At 46.6% G+C, this 22,511-nt stretch overlaps 1 protein-coding gene across 1 annotated transcript in view; it reads left to right on the top strand.

Moving 5' to 3' along the window:
- Positions 1 to 22,279, top strand: part of jakmip2 (janus kinase and microtubule interacting protein 2) — a 28,410-nt gene extending 6,131 nt beyond the window's left edge. The window contains exons 2-22 of the mRNA XM_048995413.1: positions 5,964 to 6,218; positions 6,876 to 7,373; positions 8,767 to 8,979; positions 9,275 to 9,373; positions 9,870 to 10,016; positions 10,355 to 10,495; positions 10,848 to 10,904; positions 11,009 to 11,131; positions 11,243 to 11,371; positions 12,256 to 12,339; positions 12,450 to 12,512; positions 12,599 to 12,697; positions 14,115 to 14,213; positions 14,609 to 14,662; positions 15,784 to 15,849; positions 16,129 to 16,197; positions 17,320 to 17,397; positions 18,022 to 18,225; positions 19,279 to 19,344; positions 20,323 to 20,397; positions 20,810 to 22,279. Of these exons, the coding sequence (XP_048851370.1) occupies positions 6,090 to 6,218; positions 6,876 to 7,373; positions 8,767 to 8,979; positions 9,275 to 9,373; positions 9,870 to 10,016; positions 10,355 to 10,495; positions 10,848 to 10,904; positions 11,009 to 11,131; positions 11,243 to 11,371; positions 12,256 to 12,339; positions 12,450 to 12,512; positions 12,599 to 12,697; positions 14,115 to 14,213; positions 14,609 to 14,662; positions 15,784 to 15,849; positions 16,129 to 16,197; positions 17,320 to 17,397; positions 18,022 to 18,225; positions 19,279 to 19,344; positions 20,323 to 20,373 (2,469 nt within the window). The 5' untranslated portion in view covers positions 5,964 to 6,089 and the 3' untranslated portion in view covers positions 20,374 to 20,397; positions 20,810 to 22,279. The remainder of the gene's footprint in view (positions 1 to 5,963; positions 6,219 to 6,875; positions 7,374 to 8,766; positions 8,980 to 9,274; positions 9,374 to 9,869; positions 10,017 to 10,354; positions 10,496 to 10,847; positions 10,905 to 11,008; positions 11,132 to 11,242; positions 11,372 to 12,255; positions 12,340 to 12,449; positions 12,513 to 12,598; positions 12,698 to 14,114; positions 14,214 to 14,608; positions 14,663 to 15,783; positions 15,850 to 16,128; positions 16,198 to 17,319; positions 17,398 to 18,021; positions 18,226 to 19,278; positions 19,345 to 20,322; positions 20,398 to 20,809) is intronic.
- The last annotated feature ends 232 nt before the right edge of the window (positions 22,280 to 22,511 follow it).

The following is a 22,511-nucleotide window of genomic DNA, read 5'->3' on the forward strand; positions in this document are numbered from 1 at the left end:
GTGTGTGGTTCCACCCACTTCACCACACTTCATTACTGTTGACACGCCCACAAACCTTCTGACACGCCCACAAACCTTCTGACACGCCCACAAACCTTCTGACACGCCCACAACTCCAGTCTGCAAAGACATATACTTGAGAGCAGGGCCCACCCAGCAAGTGAAATTAGCCAACACCCAGCTTCTAAGGCTGAAGGGGTTTGGGCTTGAGTCCCAATGGACCTCCTACATACCATTTTGATGAATTGCACAATTAATATAAACAGCTGTGCCTATAGGTTGCAAATGTGCATATTAAGGTTTGATCCGTTTACTGGGAAAACAAAAAAACATGATTTTTTTTTCATGTTCATCGTACCTCAGTAAACTGTCTTGTAATCACGGTGTCTGTGAAAAATTAGTTTTTGTGGTTTACGCAAGAATGCTGGAGTTATAGATAGTTGTTATGAACAAACTGCTCCCAACCATCTTCCCAGAAAATAAAAATAAAATAAAAAAAAAAAAAACAGGATACGATGAGATGGGGTTGTGGTTAGTTTTCCGCCAAGTTTAGCTTGTCTTTCACTGAGAAAAGTTTTAGGTAAACTGTAAAACGTCAAAATCGGCATTTCATGTCAATTCCACTGGAATCTGCAAGGACCAGTTAGCGGAAAATGTGATTAAATGCAGAAAAGGTCAAATTGTAGCAGATGCTGGAAGCAGAATGCATTTTAAATAAGTATTCGGGTTCCGGAATGAATTCGGACACCAGGTGTCCAATTGGCCTTTCTGGGTTTAATGCTGGCTTTTAACAGGCAGAATCCAAACACTCTGCCTCGCTCTCTCTCATTGTTGTCAAGCTGTGTTCTTTGTGAGCTTTGAATGGATTAAGATTTTTTTTTTACCCACTTCCTATAATGAGCTTTCCTTATCAAAGACAGTCATGCATCACTTTGTCCGCTTCTGCCAGTTTTGTTTTTTTTTTTTTGGGGGGGGGGGAGTGGGTGGCAGTGGGGGTGGGAGTTGGTGTTGCTCCATAGCATGGCCCTGGGGGTTGTTTGGAAATAAATGACTGGATTTTACATTACAATTACCAGTTCAGACATGGGAAGTCATGGCGGGGGGGGGGGGGGGGGGGGGCAGGGATGTAGGGGGGGAGGCAGACTTGTGGTGGAGCCGGTCACGCGTGAGGAGGCAGGGAAATCGAGAACAGCCGCCTCAGCACCCTTCACGCATGAGAGCTGCTTCGAGAGGGATTTTGTGAAGGAATTCTCGAATTCCCTGGGGGAGAGAGAGAGAGAGAGAGAGGAAGACAGGGGGCGCTGTTCATATTCAAAATTTGTATGAATAGCTATTCATGTATTCAGATATGTAGTATTTATGTTTTAAACATATAAATATGTTGTTACAATGTAACAGTTGGTCCATATGGTTTTCAGGCAGATTGTTTTAAGCTCATTGTCAAGGCGCCATCAGTCTGGGCTTTTGGTCCTGTTTTTCATACATATATTGAATCTTCAGCGCTTAGATGTCTTTCCCTTGGCAAACTAAAGCCCATCAGGCTTTGAAAGCTGCTCTCCATCATAATGAGTAGCTGGTAGCTGATCCATGGCGCCGATGCCACGCCGTGGTGAGATAATCAGATCAGATTAACTGTATTGTTCATTCAGGTGAATATGGTTCTTGGCAAATATTTTCAGACTGAATGCATAGCAGTGTGACTGAGCCAAACCTGCGCCTTCCTACACTTTCGTTTTCTGAGCGGCTACAAGGACTGTGTAGTATTTTTATTTGGTTTTTATTGAGTGCATGACGGTAATCCCGGGATTTTTGTATCCTGCATAATTTTTTTTTTTAGTCATGTTACTTTCCTGTTATGTAAAGGACCATAAACATGCTGCCTCTTTACTCTCTCTGGGCTTTTCATCTGCAGTTTTAAGACAGTGTTTCAACCTGCCTTCATAATGTTGGTCTAATGAGCCAATTCTATTAGCGTCTTGTACCTGTTAGATAATGGAAAAAATAGCATCTATCATCGTGTGTTTGTGAAGAATGCTAAATAGTGAACTCCCAGTCCGAAATGGCCGGCGACTGGTATGCGCCTCCGTATCCCGTTTCCCTCCCCATGGAAGAGCTGCATTATGTAGGGAACGCTGCAGTGAACATGTTGCCATGGAGACGCCCGGCCATGTTGTCAATGGATTCCCTTAAAGCTGCATCCCGCCGGCAGAGGTAGGCATGCCATCAGTGCCAGCCAATCACGGCCGCCGGGGGCCCGGTCTCCTCATGCGAGTGCGCCGCTCAGCGACGAGGCTCCGCCCCCTTCCCGCTGCATCATTCTGCCCCCCCCCCCTCCCTGGAGGAGAGTTTCCTGTAGAGGAGCGAACGTGTGGCTGCAGAACTCAGCTGCGGATGAGGGAAAGGAACGTTTCTATTAGCATTAGCGTGTTAGCGTCCATTTAGCGATAAGGAAATAGACACATTTAATAGAGTAAAATATTTCCCAGTGCACAGTTATGTTACAGACCGTGCTTCCCTACTGCATTAAGATACGCAAATAAGGAGAGGGTGGAGATTAATTACAGGTGTGAAAATTCCAGCCAGTATAGGAGGTGTGAGAAAAACGTGCCTCACGTGTAGCTGGATCACCGCCAATCGCAGACAGGTGCTGCAGACACGTCAAAGGGGATTTAAGGATGATGTAGATCAGGAGTGTAAGACTCCAGTCCTGGGGGGGTCGGCGCCCTGCACAGTTTTTGGGTTTCCCCTCGTTTAACACACCTGATTCTACTCCTTGTGCTAATTACCACACAGCTAATAAGATCAATCATTTATGGCGGAACAGGGAAAGAACTAAGCTACACAGGGCTCCGGCCCCCCAGGACTGGAGTTTGACACCCCTGATGTAGATGTTTCACTTTAATTGGGGCATTTGTAGCGTCAACACAGGTTAGTAGCCTAACACGGAAAATGTACCTGAAACACACTCATCCATAGTACGTCTGTATATCTGTTCTTCTGTATAGTAATACGGAATCTGTATATCTTCTGTATATTACTAATGCTAATTTATCCCCATCATTTACATTGCCTTTATTTGCTCACTTAACTTATTTGTACATAAGCTGTACATAACTATTCCTAGTAGTACTTGCTACTCTCTGCGCTTCTGATTAGATGCCAAACTGCATTTTGTTGCCCTGTATTGATACATGTGTAATGACAATAAAGTTGAATCTAATCTAATCTAATCTAATCTAATCTAATCTAATCTAAAAGCTGTATGACGGAGGTCTCAAGCTCGGTACCTGGGAGCCGTTGTCTTTCTTATGAACCATTATAAGCTTTTTATGAGACGAGAGAAATGACAGAATACGAAATGTAATGTCAGTATTTTGTGAACTTAGAAGAAAACCGAGCCTATGCTGATTGAGTGAAAAAAAAAATCACCAAGTGGAAAACGAGAGATCGGTCTGTGGGGCACATTTAGGAATGAATTGAAAACACGCAACGGGCCGAATTAAAACACCTGGTATTTTGATAACCCTGCTGTAAGGATTCGGGATTCTTGATCCCGACTGGCTCGAAATACGAACGACGCAGAGAATGCGAGCACACAGGCTGCCTGAACAAGGCCGAGCAGGAGCACCAGCGTAACAGCTCACCCATCCTGTGACTGTGCCTCACTGCTGACTGGCTGTCACCTCTACCTGCATATGAACATCAGCAAACACGTAGCTTTTGGGTCCAGGGAGCAGCGGTGGCTGGTGGGAGGAGTGAGTGTGTGTGTGTGTGGGGGGGGGGGACAAATGCTGGCGTGTGGCCCCCCCCTCCAATGTGATTCAGTCCTGTCAAATAGGGTCCAAGGAGGGTCCAAGTCAGCAAGAAATATGGGAATACTCTTCAGCCACCCTATCCTAGAATCACCCCCATATTTACATTTTTTTCATTGAGAAAACTGGGCCAGATGGTGGCGAAATCATCTTGCCGATCCTGGGATTTGAACTGACAAGCTTCTGGTCGCCAGCCCAACAGCCTAACCTGGTGAGCTGCACACTTACTGAAAAGCGTGATGGACATCCATCCACAAAAAGCGCTTATCCAGTCAGAGCAGAGCTGCAATCCTAAGCAGCTAGAGGAGGCAGGATCAAGACATCTGATTGGTTAGTCCCACCTCCTCTAGTTGCATGGACCCACCTCCTCTACAATCTGATTGGTCATCTCTCTGAACCAATCATTGCTCATTCTGCCCTCAAAACATTTTCGTGCATGTGTAACTCCCATGAGTAAACCTGCCGCCCTGGGTGTGTACTGCTGCCGTCTCTAAATATATGCCTCTACTTTCACATCCATCTCCCACAGCTGCTCATCCGGTGTTCTAGTGAGTTCCAGGGAGCCTGGATCCGATCCCAGGAAGCGCAGTTAGGAGGCAGAGCTGCCGGTCCATCACAGGACCCACACACACACACACACAGAAAAAGACAGACACTTTATGGACACTAATCTGGAGAAAAAGAGAGGAGCTAGTGGAAACCCGCACGGATATGGGGAAGTCTGCACTGAGAACCGGGGCGGAGCGTAAACCGCAGGGGGGGGGGGGGGGGGAGCGTAAACCCCAGGAGGGCGGAGCGTAAACCCCGGGGGGCGGGGCATAAACCGCAGGGAGGTGGGGCATATCCCCCAGGGGGGCGGGGCATAACCCCCAGGGGGGGCATAAACCACAGGGGGCGGAGCTTAAACCTCAGGGGGGCGGAGCGTAAACCTCAGGGGGGCGGAGAGTAAACCCCAGGGGGTTTGAGGATACAGTGTCACCCCACTGAGACACCGAGTTGCTCCTACTGTGTCTACATTAGTATTAATCTCTCTGGCACTAAATGAGGAATTCCAGACAACGGGAAGAAATATTAAATATTATTCTTATCCAAAAAAAACCCTCTCCAGTATGTTCCCTAATTGTCTTCAATCCATCCATCCGCTATACAAGCTTATCCTATGCAGGTTCCCAGGGGTCCAGAACCTATCCTGGGCACATGGCAGGGAATAACCCAGGACAGGGGCACCAACCCACCGCAGGGCCCTCTCACACACCATCAACACACACATTCATACCTGGAGGATTTGCCAACCCAGTCGTCTTCATGAACTTTAAATATCCAACTGAAAAAAATTTGCGTTGTTCATCATTAGACCATAAATGAATGGTTGGTGCCTGTTTCTCGATGACAGCATTTACAATTATTTCTTTTATTCAAAGCGATGTTCATTTTTGAGAATGCAGGGGTCAGTCGGTTTCTGGAACATCCGGGTGTTTAGGGACTTACTCTGGGACTTTCTGCTGACTGTGGGATTCGAACCAGTGACCTTCCGACCCTCTAATCCTAACCTACTGAACCACACACTGTTGCTGCTTGCATTGTCAGTGTATGGAAAATGCTGCACTCAGCACTGCACCTGCAGTGTGCATAAGTGCAGTTCTACCAATTCTACCAATTAATTATCATTCTTTTAGAATACATATATAAATATATTGTTTTCATATTTGGATTAAAATAGTTTTAGTCCACAGGTTCTCATCTATTCCAGATACCGAGATAAACGGTAATCTAGATTATGGCTTGTAATATATGTTATAATGCAGATTCATACGCTAAGATATTAAATATGAGAATTGCTCTTTTTATTACTGCATACCAGTCCGGTCCCCGGGAATCCTCAGTCGGTCCATGTTTTTGCTCCCCCCCCGAGCTCCCTGCCAGACAGTCCACATATTTGCTCCCTCCCAGCCCCCAGTAGGAGCAAAAATGTGGTCTGTTTGTGTGTCCTCGAGGACTGGGCTGGGAAACACAGCTGTACACGGATGTTTCAGTTTACGTTCCTACTCTGACAGGATGAACCAGAAAGGGGATTTTCGTTCCGGAGTATTGGTGCGGTTATTGAAGCTGGTGCTCTTGAGAGACGTTCTTCACAGTCATTTCTCCTCGCAGGTCTTCCGACTCTTAGGACAATGAGGAAGAAGAGGGACTGGAAGCATTGGAGGACCTTAGTTCACTTCTCCGAGACGATGGACATTTCTGAATTAAAGCATTTTAAGAGCTTCAGCATTTGATCCCATGGCGAAAAAGGGACGTGCTAAGGGCGAGAAGCCCGAAGCCCTAATATCCGCCTTACAGGCGGCCAACGAAGACCTCAGGTCGAAGCTGACGGACATCCAGATAGAGCTGCACCAGGAGAAATGCAAGGTGAGTCATGGGTCTCCGCCTGCGACTGCCCAATCAAAGGTCAAAGGTCAGATGATTTAATGCTTTCTTAATGAGCCACCCTGTCCTGCTGACTGAGTTAATTGGGCCTGAACCATCGATTCATACGAGTTACCTCACTTACAGTTTGACTAATTTATAAAGCAGAGTGTTTCTTGGGGCCTAAACTGCCAATATTTAGGTTAAGAGTATTAATCATATCTCCACCTCATGGCCCCCGCTGTGTTATGAGCAATCAGTCCTTCATTTTACAGTTAAATTTTCACTTTTATTCAAAACATACATTATTTTGGAGAAGCAGGGTCAGGTCTAGGGTAACTGAGGGTGTGGAGCCCAACTGTGAAATCATTCTGCAGGCCAGAGCTATTCGAAGGTCCGAGCCCTGCTGATTTCCCAGCCTTCCTTTACCTGTGAGCCAGGTGTGAAGCCTCTGGCCAATCAGAATCAATAATGATTAAACTAACTGGGGGAACTGAAAACATGGCCTGGATTTGGAATAGCCCTGCTATAGACTCTGGGATTTGAACCAACGGCATTCTGGTTTCAGACAGAGCATCCACCAACCAATCCAAAAACCATTAACATATAACCTTGGGCTTATGATAACCTTGGGCTTGTGAACCTTGGCGCCCCCTGCAGGTGAACAAGCTCGAGCGGGAGAAGGTGCAGGAGGCGAAGCGCATCCGCGAGCAGGAGCAGCACCGGCACACGGCAGCGCTGACGGAGCAGCGCGCCCGCTGGCACGAGGAGAAGCAGAAGGAGCTGCAGGCGCTGCGCGAGTCGCTGGCGCGGCAGCACGAGCAGGAGCTGGCGCGCGTCACCAAGATCCGCGACGGCGAGACGCAGCGCCTGAAGGCGGCGCTGGGGGCGCTGCGCGACGGCAGCGGCGAGAAGGTGCGCACGGCGCTGGCGCTGGAGGCCCGCGAGGAGGCGCGACGCTTCTTCGACCAGGAGCGCGTCAAGCTGCTGCAGGAGATCACCGAGCTGAAGGCGTCCAAGAAGCAGACGGACGAGGCGCTCAGCACCATGATCCAGGCCGACAAGATCAAGGCCGGGGACCTGCGCTCAGAGCACCAGATGCACCAGGAGCAAATCTCCAAGATCAAGTGGGACTGCGAGCGGGACATCCGGAGGCTGGTGAGGGGGGCAGACAGGGGGCGCCGTGCTACGTGGCACTGTCTGCACTGTCTACGTGGCACTGTCTGCACTGTCTACACTGTCTACGTGGCACTGTCTGCGTGGCACTGTCTGCACTGTCTGCGTGGCACTGTCTGCACTGTCACGTTGCCAGTGGCATTAGCTTGTTAGCGAACATTGTAGAGTAGTAATATTACCAGGATGCCATGTTGGGACATATTTGGGTTTGTTGGGGGGTGGAGGGTCAAAATTAGGGGTAGGGGGATGGTATAAGTCATTAATAATTTAGCCACTCTGTGATTGGCTCATTTTGGCCTCCCCCCTGCTGACCTGTAGCCACGTCCCTGGTTTTGAGAAAAGAAAATATGTACATTTTTGACAAATATTCATATGTATGCTAGTCGTGTGCAGTGCAGTATGACATTTCCTCATCTACTGCTATTCTGTAGATCACACTCAATTGCACCAATATAAGCACATTTTATAAAAGGAAAGGGGGACACGGAGCTTAATTATGTCCCAGACAACACATGATGTGTCAGTGGAGAATAACAGGTAAACAGTGAGTCTATCTGTGAGATGCTGTAATGAGGGAGATTAGACAGATTTTCATGCTAGAAAGGACTGTTAAGGATTTTCTACACTGAGCTTTTACTCTGCATAGACAGCCAATGTGCTTCCTGTAGCAAACATTATGTACATAACTGGTGTTCGATCTAAGCTGGTAAATGCTGATATGAAGTTGTCTGTATCGTACTGAGCGATATCAGTAAAGCATTTCCTCCATTATTCCCAGTAAGCGTTCGTTCTGTACAGTACAAGGCAAGTCTGGACACACCTACTGAAAATCATTTGTATCTGAACCAGATACCGACCCCAAGCACCCCTCCAGGTTATGAAAGCACTTTATTATCTTGTGAACAAGGAAAGAGATGGAATGCTGTGACGGATGACCTGCCCCCCATCCCCCGACAATCCCCGCACCTAAACCCTGTAGAGCTGGTTTGGGATGAGTTGGATCGAAGAGTCAGAGTACGGTGGCCGACTTGTGCCCAGAACCTGTGGAAACTCCTCCAGGCCTGTTGGAGAAGCATCCCGGGCTGCTACATCTGGAAGCCGGGTGAATGAATGCCGAAAGTCTGCAGTGCGGCCATCGGAGCAGAAGGGGGCTGTTTTGAAGAGTCGAAAATTTGAGGAAACTGATAGCTTGAGCACTTCCCTTGGTCACTGTGATATTTTTTCATTGCCTTGAGATCTTTGACTATAATGTGAATAATTTAGCTAAAATAGAGACCAATGCCTGAAAAGCAGGTGTGTCCAGGCTTGTTCCGCTCAGGTTCTACATACAGGATTCTTGGTTGGATTTCGACCTCATGTGAACCTCTATGCTCAGGTGGACGAGATCAAGGCCAAGGACAGGACCATCTTCTCCTTGGAGAAGGAGCTGGAGTCGGCGACAGGCTTCCTGCAGAAGCTGCAGCTGCAGAAGGACGCTCTGGATGAGCAGCTCTTCCTGGTGAAGGAGGCCGAGTGCAACCTGGGCAGCCCAAAGAGGGAGGTGCCGGGGCGTGCAGGAGCGGACGGCTCGGAGCACTGCGGCAGCCCGGTACGACGGGGGGGAATAATCCAGCTGATGGCTTTGAAGGTTCTCAGGTCCTTAGCTGCAATGCTAATGACTACTGGGGCCACACTGTATCAAAATCAGATCCAGAATGTTAAAATCCAGACCAAGATTTTGTTTCAACCAACCAGCTGAGCATAAAGAGTCACGGTCACAGAGGACTCAGCTGGGCGGTTGAAACAAAATCGTGGTCTGGATTTTCACATTCTGCACCTGAACTGCCCACCTCTGAACAAAATGCATGTTGGTTCCCCACTGACTCCTCGTGTTTGTGACCCAGGACATGCGCAGGAACCAGAGGCGCATGGCGGAGCTCAACTCCAGCATCCGCAAGCTGGAGGACCGCAACACGCTTCTGGTGGAGGAGCGGAACGAGCTGGTACAGCCTCCGAGGGCTTAGCCAATAGCATAGAGCCATCAGTAGACCAGAATACCATTAGCTGGGGCCGTCCAATCAGAGTTGAATTAACGTACCCTGTAGAAGTTACCGTTTCTAGCCTCACTGGCGGTGCAGATTTTTGGCTTGTCGCTGTGCCCTTCTTGGGGCCCCCATTTCACCTTGACGTTGCCCTGTCATAGATATGCCTCCTTATCTCATCTGACAGCCGCATCTTTACAGCCAGCATGACGTCACGGTCAATCATCGGCTCGATAGACCTGCCGTCAGGGACTTTATTGTTCGCTTTGCTATTTATAAAATAAAAAAAAACTAAAAACAGTAGAGATATAGCTGGCAGAAACCATTAAACATGCAAGAACCTGCAGGTCACGGCACGTTTTGGCTGCTAGCCGTCACCAGCTATTGAAGCAAAAGCATGCTTGCCGGGAATTGGTTTGCCTGCAACGGGTTTGGTATTCCGTGCCTCACCCCTTAGCTCAAGCGTGTGCGGGAGGCTGAGAAGCAGTGCAAGCCCATGATGGAGAAGAACAAGCTCCTCAACAAGAGAAACGAGGAGCTGACGCAGTCCCTCCAGCACCAGGAGGGGAAGCTCAAGGCGCTTCTGAAGGAGAACACCGAGATGGTGAGATGTTCTACACAATTGGTAGGCCAACAGTTACTGCCTGTAGATGGACAAACATCATTTCACTGTATAATGAAGGCAGAAGTCGTACATACTGCTGGTTTGATTGTCCTGTAAGTAATACAACCTACAGGGCTGAGTCAGTAAGTCACTACCCAAAGAAGTTGTTGATTGGGGTGACGGACACTGACCTACAGTTTTCATTGGGTTTATTAAAATTAGCCCAAGACATGAGTCTTCTTCCGCTTCAAAGGGCAAAATGTGTTCATATGAATGTCTGTTATAAGTAGATAAGGTATCAAGATCCCTGACTAGTGGAGACTGTTGTCTGCTCACAGAAGGAAAAGATGGGTTCCCATCCACCGCTGAAGAAGCTCCGGTCTCTGAATGATCTGGACCAGGCCCAGGACGAGCAGGAGATAGAATTCCTGAAGCTGCAAGTTCTCGAGCAGCAGAACATGATTGACGACTTGACGAGAGTGAGTTTGCCTTTAACTGGGGCACATAGAGACGAGCGGATATTGCCGGCAACCTTCAAAAGAAAATAACGTCAAAGTCAATCCCGCAAGACTCGAATTTCTTCAATGCCTTTATCTGATGAATTGTTATTTGTGATTCTTTGTAATTATCTTTTGGATTTCTTATATATCGTGTATATAGTTGATTAAGGGTTACTACTTGAGCTGATGTATCCATTGCAATTTGGGTTTTTGACTGGCAACCAGAACCAATATCTAAATCTGTTTGACTACGTTTTGCACGTTAACTTAATTATGGTAAACATTTTATTTATGCTATTTTTTATTGTTCTTCTGACACTTTCGTGTGCAGGATCGGGAAAAACTATTGCGTAAGAGGCGACACAAACGAAGCTCTCGACCCATCAAGGTAGGAAATCTCGACATCTTCGGTTCAGTTTCAGCAATGTCATCTCATCTGTTCTGCGATTGTTTCAGCGTTATTCTGAACACGTAACCTGATCGTCACTGCAGAGACATATCGTGGTGGACACCTTTTTCGGTTATGACGAGGAGTCCATGGACTCTGAATCCTCCTCAGTGGCCTCTTTCCGGATGGACCGCACTCCGGCAACTCCGGACGAAGACCTGGACGAGGTGAAGTCCGTCTGCATTAAAAATGGCCGATCATCCACCATATTTGGGGTGGGCGGGACTTCCTGGAACAAAAAAAAAAACTGGATGATGTCACCGTCCTTATTCCACCAGGGCCTAGCCAATGAGGAGTCGGAACTGCGTTTCCGTCAGTTGACGCGGGAGTACCAGGCCTTGCAGCGAGCATACGCTCTCCTGCAGGAGCAGAAGGGAGGTGTCCTGGATGCGGAGATGGAGGCTAAGGTAAAGTGACAGAGCTACAGGAACCAGGGCTAATCAATCTGATCATCTGCTGCTCTCACTTTGCCAAAATTATAACGTAACCATCTTAATATATATTCTTCAACAATAGAAACAAGTACTCTGTCTGTCATAAGTTGCTCCTATTAAATCAAGATGTGTCTTTACAGTATATTGATATATAACAGCCCCGTTATATAGCTTGATATACAATACCAGCCAAAAGTCTAGACACACCAATAATAATTTGTTGGTAGGGCAGCTCTGCGGGTTGGGACACAGCAGGTTGCTGGTTCAAATCCCAGTCTGCAGAGTGATCCCATCATTGGGCCTTTGACCAAGGTCCTTAACACCAGTTGCTCCAGTGACTGGCTGACCCCACTGTCTCCTCTACATCAGTTTCATGAGGTGGCCTCTTGGGATGCTTGTCCAGCCGTCCTGAAGGAGGTCCCACATATATGCTGAGCTCTCATTGGCCGCTTTTCCTTCAAACTCCTGCCATTTCTATCGTGTTTAGGTCAGGTGGCCAGGTCATGTGATGTGACACTATCGCTCTCCTTTGTAGGTGGCTTGTTGTGTCCAAACCTTTGACTGGTATTGTATCTTTGCCCAGCGATATGGGTTAGATCTATTTTATGACTAGGTTCACCAAAGGTTCACAATTATTTTTCAACATAAATAATCTTTAACCATTCCATTTTAACAGCGAGTGATTGAAGAGTGTAATAATGCTGTGTATGGAGTGAGGGGGTAATATTTCATAGTAAAAGTCTCCTAAGAAATGTATGTTAGATTCCATTATTTTAGGACTTTGTGTGCGAAGAGACATCCCCTTTAAGAACCTCCACGCTCGTCATATTCTTACATTACATTCTCCACCCTTGCAGGTTCACGAGCAGCTACAAGCAGATGTCCTCAGGTACCAAGCCAAGATTGAAGACCTTGAAAAGGAACTCACGCAAAGGGGACAGGTGAGGCACACTGACAGTGAATATAGTCCAACAGGGATGGGAATGTGTGAAGAATATGTTCTCCAGAAAGATCTTCCCGGTAAGATCACCGCGTTTTGTTCTCGCCTCAGGACTCAAAATGGGTGGAGGAAAAACAACTGTTCCTCAGGCAAAATCAGGAGCTTCGCGAGAAGGTGCGTGATCATGGAAAGGTGGTTAATATGGGAAGTGGCTGCTCCCATTGAATGCTTGCATAAGTTTACTCAATCTCGATTCGCAGGGGGAGAAACTGAAGTCGGATATCAATCGGATTGAGCAGGAGCTCCAGGACTCCAAGGACCAGAACGAGCTCATGGAATTCCGAATCCATGAGCTGGAGGTGACCTCTGCGACCTGTGCTGTTCACTGCACTCTCAGTGGCTAGAGTATTGCAGTCAGAGTATGGTTTACTGTAGTCTCAGTGGCTAGAGTATTGCGGCCAGAGTATCGTTTACTGTAGTCTCAGTGGCTAGAGTATTGTGGCCAGAGTATCGTTTACTGTAGTCTCAGTGGCTAGAGTATTGCGGCCAGAGTATCGTTTACTGTAGTCTCAGTGGCTAGAGTATTGCGGCCAGAGTATCGTTTACTGTAGTCTCAGTGGCTAGAGTATTGTGGTCTGAGTATGGTTTACTGTACTCCCAGTGACTATACTATTGCAGCCAGAGTATTGTTTACTGTACTCCCAGTGTTTTTATTATTTAGTTACACAAAACTAGATGGGAAAGGACCCACATTTACCTCTAGAAGCACTTCTGAACTTCCCGTTTGGTTTAAGGAATCAGGCCATCCTCTGCTCACCTTTCCGTAAAAAGGGGCTTTGGCCCGCAGAAGCACCACTGGCAGGACTGTTCTGTTTATCGCACAGTTCTCTGTAAACTACAAACTGCGTGAAAATCCCGGGAAGGTGGTTGTTTGCTGAGATACTGGGACTGAAACATCTGGCACCAGCACTCACACCACTTTTAAAAATCACGCACCTTAGCAGCCCTGAGCTAAAATGAAGGTAAATGTATAACGCTGCTGTACATATCCAGCTGCAGCTGACTGATTCACTGTAGGTGTAGCTGCCCAGTGAGTATGCGCTACACTTTAGTGGATGATGCACATGTATTTGAACAGATCTCTGAATTCATTTGACAGGTTAGCTGAATTTAATATGGCGCCGTTTTGGAATGTTGCAGACTGTATCTTCATGTACAGTGTGTTTACGGCAGAAAATTTGGACATTGAGATTGTTGTATGCAGACCTCTTGCTGTTGTCCTCCATCACCAGGGTCATTTGCGTGTGACTTCAGTCACTGAGATTAGCCTTGGATTTGGTTGCCCAGCTGACCCAGTTGGCTCAAACGAGGAGCACGATCCCACCAAAACGCTGACTGACGCAGCCACCCACATTTCGCCTCCTCGTAGCACAGGAGGACCGTTCTTCTGGGAGTGCATGCCTGTGTCGTGTTCCTTTGCGAAGAAAAAAAAATGCTTTTTAATTTTAAATAAAAAAAAAAAGTCACTTGTGTTCCCTGGGGTTACTCGAGTTGTAATTGCCGGTGGGTTAAAGAAAAGGTTTCAGTAACGCGTCAGAATTTCTTCTACTTTTCATCTTTGCAAGGAGAGTTCAGAAGGTTCCGGAGACACTTGCCTGGATTCAGATCCACACTCGGGTCTAATAGCTGCTGAATGCATGTGGCACATAGCGTTGGCGTGACTGCAAATTCGCTTCGCTTCAGTTTAACATGTGTTGTATTTCCTACATCTTGCAGGAGCGCGAACGAAGGTCCCCCCCATTTAATCTCCAGATTCACCCCTTCACCGAGGGGGTTAGCGCCCTACAGATATACTGCATGAAGGAGGGAGTCAAGGTAAGCCCTACATGAGTCCCATATTGCTCAGTACAGCCCATCCCCCCAGAACATTACTCATAAGAGAGGCTATCAAGGGCATAACTTTGGGTTGAGCACTGAGGGGTGTGAAGTCTCTACCCATTTAAGGGGGTCCAGGAGATTTTAGTGGCTGATTTTGATTATTGGGGGTGGGGTTGCAAACACAGAGGCAAAGCTTCAACTATCGTAGATGTGAATTGACACAAATGATCGGCTTCTCCAGAAATGGGATCGAAGCCGTTTTTCCGGAGTGTTCCGATCGATATCACGGGCAGCAGCCCAAGCGCAAACGGAGTCATTCGTTTTTCTTCAGGTTTCAGCGCCACAGATTCTGCCACATAGTTCACCCTCTGTCTCCTCTTTTTCTCCGACAGGACGTCTGTATTCCTGATCTCATCAAACTCCTTGACATTCTGGGCGATAACGGGGTAGGTTCATCACTGCACAGACGTGAGAATGTCTTTTCCGCTTGTGTTCAGAGACGCCCACCCTGCTGAATCCACACAAAAACCTTGTCAAAAAGATATTGTCTTCATGACTCGACATCCTGGGTTCTCCTAAATCTGACACCCCTAATGTCACTTCGCAAACGCTTATCTGAATGTGATTAATGCTAGTTTGTAATTTGTCACGGTCGGTTATCCTACTGGTTCTCAGGAGGTCTTGTGGTAGTTGTGTGGTACCAGCGTGACACGTTTGTCACCCTCATCTCTGGTGCTGTTAAGGTTGATGTTGGCATGTTGCCCGGCTGCAAAAGGCAGCATCGCCAACGTGTTGGAATGACAGACCCTGGCTTCTGTAATAAAGATAAAATATTATCACAGGGCTATAATCAGTCTTGTGAAAGAAGGATTAAGTGCACCGATGGAATGGGACACAGGGAAAAATAGGACAAATGACCGTGACAATACTATAAAATACCATACTATACTATACTATACTACACCATACCACACTATACTACACTATACTCATGTCCCAGCTCTTGCTACTCTTTGATAGTTTAGCTAGGTGGGTCACCAGCTGGTGTGGTCAGTCTTTCAAGCTGGGCATGCTGCTTTGACCAGCTAAACCAGTTAGAACGACCATCATAAGCTGGTATGACCAGTTAAACCATCACCCTAAAACATACCTTATTATAAGTTGGTCAACTAGCTTAACTTGCTCAAGTTGGTGTTTATTCAGCAGAGATGTCCAGGGGCCTCGAGCAAGACCACTAACCCACAGCTTAACTGTGACGACCCCCTTCCCCCCCCCCCCCCCCCCCCCCAAGCTTGAGCATGACGGGATAAAGCAAAAAGATGCCATTTGTAGATGCCATTGCATCACAAGGTGTTAAAACCTTGGATCACACGGTGTTCAAAGTTTTTTTTTCCCAGTTTTAAAACTTCGAATGTACTTTTTCTTGCTCGCGCCCTCGTTTTTGTATGCTAGCAGCTGGCAGAGATATTAAATGGGGATATTGTTCATGTAATCCAGTGGATCTGAGATACAGGTTCTTTAAACAGTCAGGACGGCAACATAACCACATTTACTTTCTTATCTGCAGAACCTGCGCAATGAAGAGCAAGTAGCCATTATTCAAGCAAGCACTGTCCTTTCGCTAGCAGAAAAGGTATGTAAAAGGAGCAATAAGTTATGATCCGTCTTATTTATGTAACGCATATACGCACGTATCTATATATACGCCAAAAATGACCATCCATCTTGTCGGAATATATCTATACGACTGGTGTTTTTCTTAATGAAAGTGAAAGGAACACATTTCTTTTCTCCCTCCTCAGCTCTTAAAACCTGGCATTTTTCCCATAATACCCCTGAGAATGTACTTTTACGGGAAGCTAATTCATGTTCTCCCAACACGCCGTCTTACATTGTCTCTGTCGCCCTCTAGTGGATTCAGCAGATCGAGGGCACGGAGGCCGCCTTGCACCAGAAGATGATGGACCTGGAGCTTGAGATGGTTAGCGAGCAGCCGTAACTAATTAAATCTAAAACGTGCTGATAAATAATTAAGAAGTAGCTGTTAATTATTAATTACAGCACCAGTGCCCTAAATTCAGAAATGAAGCTAGCGCATGATAAGGAGTGGATTTATGAATATCTTATGAGGTCGTGGTGTTTAACAGTGACTGGGACACCGAACAGAAACTGTTAATTGTTGGAAATTGTGAACAATGTAAGTGTTTTTATATTCTAAATATAAATGCCAGGCAGGGTGCATTAACAATGGAAATGTATTTCAGTTTGTTGTCTCTCCTCGTACTTGCGTTTGACTCATAATCCTATTCTGACTTTTCTCTTGTACGTCACCTGTGTGTTTCCCTTGACTGGCAGCCTTCTGGGTGCATCTGAGCTCTAGATTCATAAGTGCACCTTCCAAATAATAATAATAATAATAATAATAATAATAATAATCATCATCATCATCATCAATTACACACCGTGTCCTAAGTTACAGGTCCTGCACTTCTTTTTCCTTCATTGGCAGTTACTTGCCTCCCTGTTACTATTTCACAATTTGCTTAAATAAGGAGCCCAGGAGGTAGAAGAATTACACATTTGACAGAAGATACGAGAGACTCACTACAGCCTAGATGCATGAAACACACAAAAAAATCTGGACTATTTTACACCTCGGGGGGGTGCTTTTCTCCTCCAGCATGTAAGGAATTCTTTTTGAAACTAGATAATGCTTTATTCACCAGGTACAGATACACTGAAACGCTTTTCACATATCCCATCTAGCTCTCATTCGAGACACACACATATATCCAAGTGAGAGTGATGGTTGGGGGTCCAAGCCATTTATTAAGCACCACTGGGGCATTGTAGGGGGTTCGGGGCCTTGCTCAGGGGCCCGATGGACATGTGCCTATTCTGCTGAGGATGGGATTCAAGCAAGCAACCCTCTGATCATAGGCACATAGGCCTAACCCACTGAGCCACACACCACTTTGGTGACTGGGTCACAAACTCCTTGAACCTCTTAGCTTGGATGCGATTCTAGCTCAGCGTGAAGGATATTCCGGTGAGGAACCTCATGGTCATGGTTGTCATTCTCACCAAAGTGCTGCCTTCGCAGGAGATGTTCTGCAAGCAGAAGGGCTACCTGGAGGAGGAACTGGACTACAGGAAGCAGGCCCTCGATCAGGCCTACATGGTGAGTGAAGACCCACTGCCGTGATTTTAGTTTGGTTGTGAGAGTTCTACGTACACAGAAATGTCCTTAGGGCAAAATGAAAATTGATTGGTTATCTCTATGAACCAATCAGACTGTAGAGGGGTTGGGTTCAAGCAAGTAGAGGAGACTGAACCAAGACATCCGATTCGACGGTCCCAACTCCTCTAGTTGCTTACACTCACCTCCTCTACAATCTGATTGGTTCTCTCTCTGAACCAATAATTTTTCATTCATCCCTCAGAACATTTTTGTGAAAGCAGAACTCCCATGTGCCTTTTGCTCTTGGTGATTATGGAATAAATGTGACTTTTACCGATTATTAAATACCTCTGCATAGGAAATATGATTTCAGCTTGGGATTCAGTTGAAAAGGGCAACTAACCTGCAAAAAAGAATATAAAAAAAGCACAAATACTACAACCAACAGTGCTAGATTGTATGTCATAATTTCATGCATGCATCCATTCATCAACCGCTGTGAAGATGGAGTCTGCCCGAGGCAGCAAGGCAGGACTTTTAATTTGAAGCCCTGCCATGACTCTGCGGTCGGCGCATGGTAAAGCCGCTGCAAACCCCCCCATCTCTCGTTCTTCCCGCCCGCAGCAAATCCAGGAGCTGGAGGCGACGCTGTACAACGCGCTGCAGCAGGGCCCCTCCATCCGGCACGGCGAGTCGCTGAGCGACAAGCAGCGCGACGAGCTGCGCTCCGCCGTGGAGCGTCTGCGCAGGCAGATGCTGAGGAAGAGCCGCGAGTATGACTGCCAGGTGCTGCAGGAGAGGATGGAGCTGCTGCACCAGGCCCATCAGGTAGGGGTGGGCGCAGCTCTGCGCAGCACTGCGCAGCTCTGCGCAGCACTGCGCAGCTGAGGATGGGTATGCATGCGACGGGTAAACATCTGTTACCTGGGTGTTCTTTGTATTCACCTGTACACACTGACACCCCTATACCCCCATATCCTGACACGGCAGGCGTGTACCACAGGCGTGTACCACAGGCGATCATCACTATATCTCATCCAGAGAATGATTCGTGGTGCAGCCCAGATAGCGATGCAGTGATCTGCACTTTCAGCTTCTTCTCCAGAATACCTGCACATCACGGCCATTCAACTTCAGACGCACATACACTGACTGTCAGACCCATTAATATAGGCGATGTTCAGGTGTCTTGCGTTAAACCCCGACTTCATTTTGTGGCTAAATCTTGTATAGAAATACATAGGCTTCACCTAGCAGTAATTATGATGAGGCAAGATTGAAAAGACAATGTCGTCACAATCCTTGCTTTACCGTGTAAATATACAACAAAATATTAGGGGAAAAAAAATAATAATAATAAAAAAAAATAAAAAATTCGCTTGATGTTTGACGAATTTTTGAATCAAGGACTGGACAGTATTAGGCATGGATTTGAGATTACTCCATTTTCTGCATAATGATACACATTTAGAATATCGATTTCAATGATCGCAGATTATTGTCACTGAAAGGGTTTTCATGTGTTTTTGAAATATGTTCGGAGTTTGAACGCTGCAAACTGGGAGTGAATTTGAGTTCTGTTGTAAGAAGCTTTTGCAATTTGTACAGTTTACCATAGGGGGGCGGTGTTGTTCTGTCCTCAAGGCTTTTATTATTAAACCTACGTAACATAAAATTAACATGGACAGAATGTTTAATTCATCACTCTGTTTTCTATAAAAACGTCCTTGATGCAATATCATGTTGCATTTTCATGCGTCTAATACGAAATGTGTTCTGGACGAAATTTAGCAATACCAGTACAATCGGCTGGCTTCAGGACTGACATCAAATAGGTTTAATATGCAGCGAGGGAAATTTATGTGCCTGTTTTCCATTCAGCGAATTCGAGACCTGGAGGACAAAACGGATATTCAGAAGCGACAGATCAAAGACCTGGAAGAAAAGGTAGGATGACCCAAGTCAGCGCCCCCCCCCCCATCCAAGATTGCACGTATACCATCAGTTTTTACACACACTGAGATTATCTACGTCGGCATGTTACTCGCTTAACATTTACGAAAAAAACACTCAGTATTCTTTGCTAACAAAGAAATGTATAGTATGTTCACCATTTGAGTACCTTTGTTAGCAAGAAAATGTCACATCTTTGATTCATCTAAGTAACCCCCCCCATCAGTTATAACAGAGAAAATTTGAGCCATTCTTTCTACAAGGGACATTAAATACTGCTCTGTCTCATGGGGTGAAGCAGGTAACTAGTGCATTTAAAGTTAAAGGACGACCTGGAATCTGACTATTTCATCACCACACAGCCAGTTAATAGAGTGTCAGACACGCACTGTTACTCTTTCCATGTTATAAAGGAAAGATTTTATTTGACTTATATTTTAATTTATAGTTGTTCACTCAACTTTCCAAAGCTTAACAAGTGTAAAGAATCTGCGGTTTATGAAATAAATGGAAAAGTGGTAAAAAAAAAAACCGGTGGTGTGCGAAAACCTTTGACTAGTAGAGTATGCCAGGTCGGGGTAACATGCGAGGAGGAGACCTATGGGAACGGACAGCCCCCCCCCCCCCCGGGCACCGGGATGAAGTCACACAACAGAGATCCGTGGTCGCCCCCTGACTGCCCCCGGTCTCGCTGACTACCACTTAGCATGGAGCTGGTTTTGCGATTTTCCCAGCTGTCAGGAACTTAGGATTTCAGTTGTTGAACAGAAAAACAGACACCCCCCCCCCCCCTCAGATTTCCCCTCTCACTTCCTGAACATTTTCCCTTGTTTCGCGTTTGACACCGTGCTAAATGTTAGCCGATTATTATATGCTAACAAACAAGTAGAACTCTTCATTCGTCTCTCTTTTAAAATCTCCCCAGCCTCTGCCTCCGACTCTAACGCGCGTTTGTCTCTCTTGGCTCCGCAGTTTCTATTTCTGTTCCTCTTCTTCTCTCTCGCCTTCATCCTTTGGCCTTGATGTCTCCTGACATCCCCTGCAGAGGTGAGTGATTTCCTGCCCGTTCCTGGGGGAAACCGGTATCTTGTGTTCGGTCCCACGTTCTCTAAAACACGCGACCACCCAAAAAATAATAATAAAAAAAATAGCAATGGTGCAGATTTGCTATGAACGTGTCCCTACCAATATTGAAACCAGTCCTGTGCCCTTGCGAAAAACATGTTTCCCTGCATAACAGGCTTCTAATCATTTAACACGTGTAGTACTTCTCCGTAATAGTACTTCAGGATTTGCTTATGAATTGGATGCAGCATTGTTTGCCACGCATTTGCTTTTCTTTGGCCAGAAAGCCTCGTGTGTTTGCTTATCTGCGGTTTGTCACCTCCCATGCATTGAGGGGTCTGTGCCGCACATGTTTTCCCCGGCCTAAGTTCGCTCCGTTCCTCCCTCTCTGCAGACACCGTGGCGGTGCGTGTGGACGGCGTGAACATCAGCAGCGACGACCGTCTCCGGCGGTGAACCAAACTCATGGAACGGCCAGCTTCGTAACTCGTGACCTGAAATGGACCCCCCCCCCTTTCTACTGAGTGGCCAAAAAAACATAAAAAAAAAATGGACCCATGGCCTGAAAATGGGGCGGCACTGGATCGAAGATGCATCAGCGACTCTTTGGTACTGCGTTTTTTTTCCCTCCGGAACCTTCCGGCTAACCCATGAGCGAATGCCATCTCTGATATTAAAGCAAACCAAAGCCACGGAGACCTTCTCTGCCGTGCAGGGGAATGCAACACCACCTCCACACATTGGAGGGCTTGAGAATACAGGAATAGAGCGCCCCTTAGTGGAGATGCTGCACCCCCTTCCGCAGGTCCACCTTCAGAGCCGTTTGCGTCGGGCGAGCCCATGTTCCTCTCCTCTTTCCTCCCGCACACACGCCACCTGCGAGACGGCCCGGGCACAGAGTCGCCCACAGTGACAGGACCTTGGGACCCGGCAAGCAAGGTGACGGACGGATGGGTCACGTGACTGCATGGACAGCGTGGCCACGCCCTCCTAAACAGATCAGCTGACGAGTGAGGGAGAGAAAGGGAAGAGGAGCGCGAGACCGGAGACCGAGATAATACGCGTCTCGGTTTCCCGACAGACTCCAGTTAGATCGAATAACCTTTCAGCCAAAAGCTAGAGAGGAGACCTAGCTCCCCTTCGTGCATTTTTTTTAGAATGAATTGGACCTAAAAGGATCAATTTAATGCCACTCTTGTTTTTTACAAACACATGCTGTATATAAATCGCCATACCGTAAGCCATAAGAAACAACTGACAAACTGCTGTAAGATATACATTTATTAATCTGTGTCTGGTTATAATGTATAGCGTCTTTTCCTGCCTTGCTGTGAATACCCCACCCCCTCCCTCATGCAGCTTGAACGGTAGATCCACACAGCAGTTTACGGGCATCAGGAAACGTGAATCGCTGCGTGTTGTGATGATGGCTGCCCGCTGTCCGGAATGTATACAAGACCCAAGTGGGAAGTTCTCTTTCTCCTCCTTTAGCAATTAAATAATTCTTTACCAGCAACTCATACAATCACCCGCGTCTCCCCTATCCGCTTGTAAATACGCCTGGTCTTCTACTGCCGTCATGTGAGTGAAGGAGAATGATATGCCACTGTATTTATGGACTGTATTTACTCTGTTTTATAAACTTTTTTTGGTTGCCTGTCCCTGCGATCACTTGTCACACTGTTAAATAAGGTTTTTTTGGCCCTGAAATAAGAGAAAGTTGTAAATGGATATTTGATCTAAATCTAGCCTTTCACCGGGGCAGCCTATTCGCTTTTGCAATATTAACGAGCGACTTAAGCCGTACTCTCATTTGCATCTCATTTCCCCCCCAAGCTTAACCAATAAAAATCATGCAGTCTCATTGGTCCACCTTTTTTAAAGGGAGTGAATGACATCAATGTTGGCTTTCACACTGAATTAACTCTGGATATGCTAGAAATTGCCTTAAAAACGACACGTTGTCCATCTGATTGGCCCATTCATCGAGTTTAACTTTGGCATGATTTGTCCTCTGAATGTGCAATTGTACATCTGTGATGTCATTACTTCACGATTGGACCTTTTTTTACAAACCCTTAAATTTTGTCTTCCGA

Source organism: Brienomyrus brachyistius, chromosome 24 (assembly GCF_023856365.1).
Source record: "Brienomyrus brachyistius isolate T26 chromosome 24, BBRACH_0.4, whole genome shotgun sequence".
NCBI lineage: Eukaryota > Metazoa > Chordata > Actinopteri > Osteoglossiformes > Mormyridae > Brienomyrus > Brienomyrus brachyistius.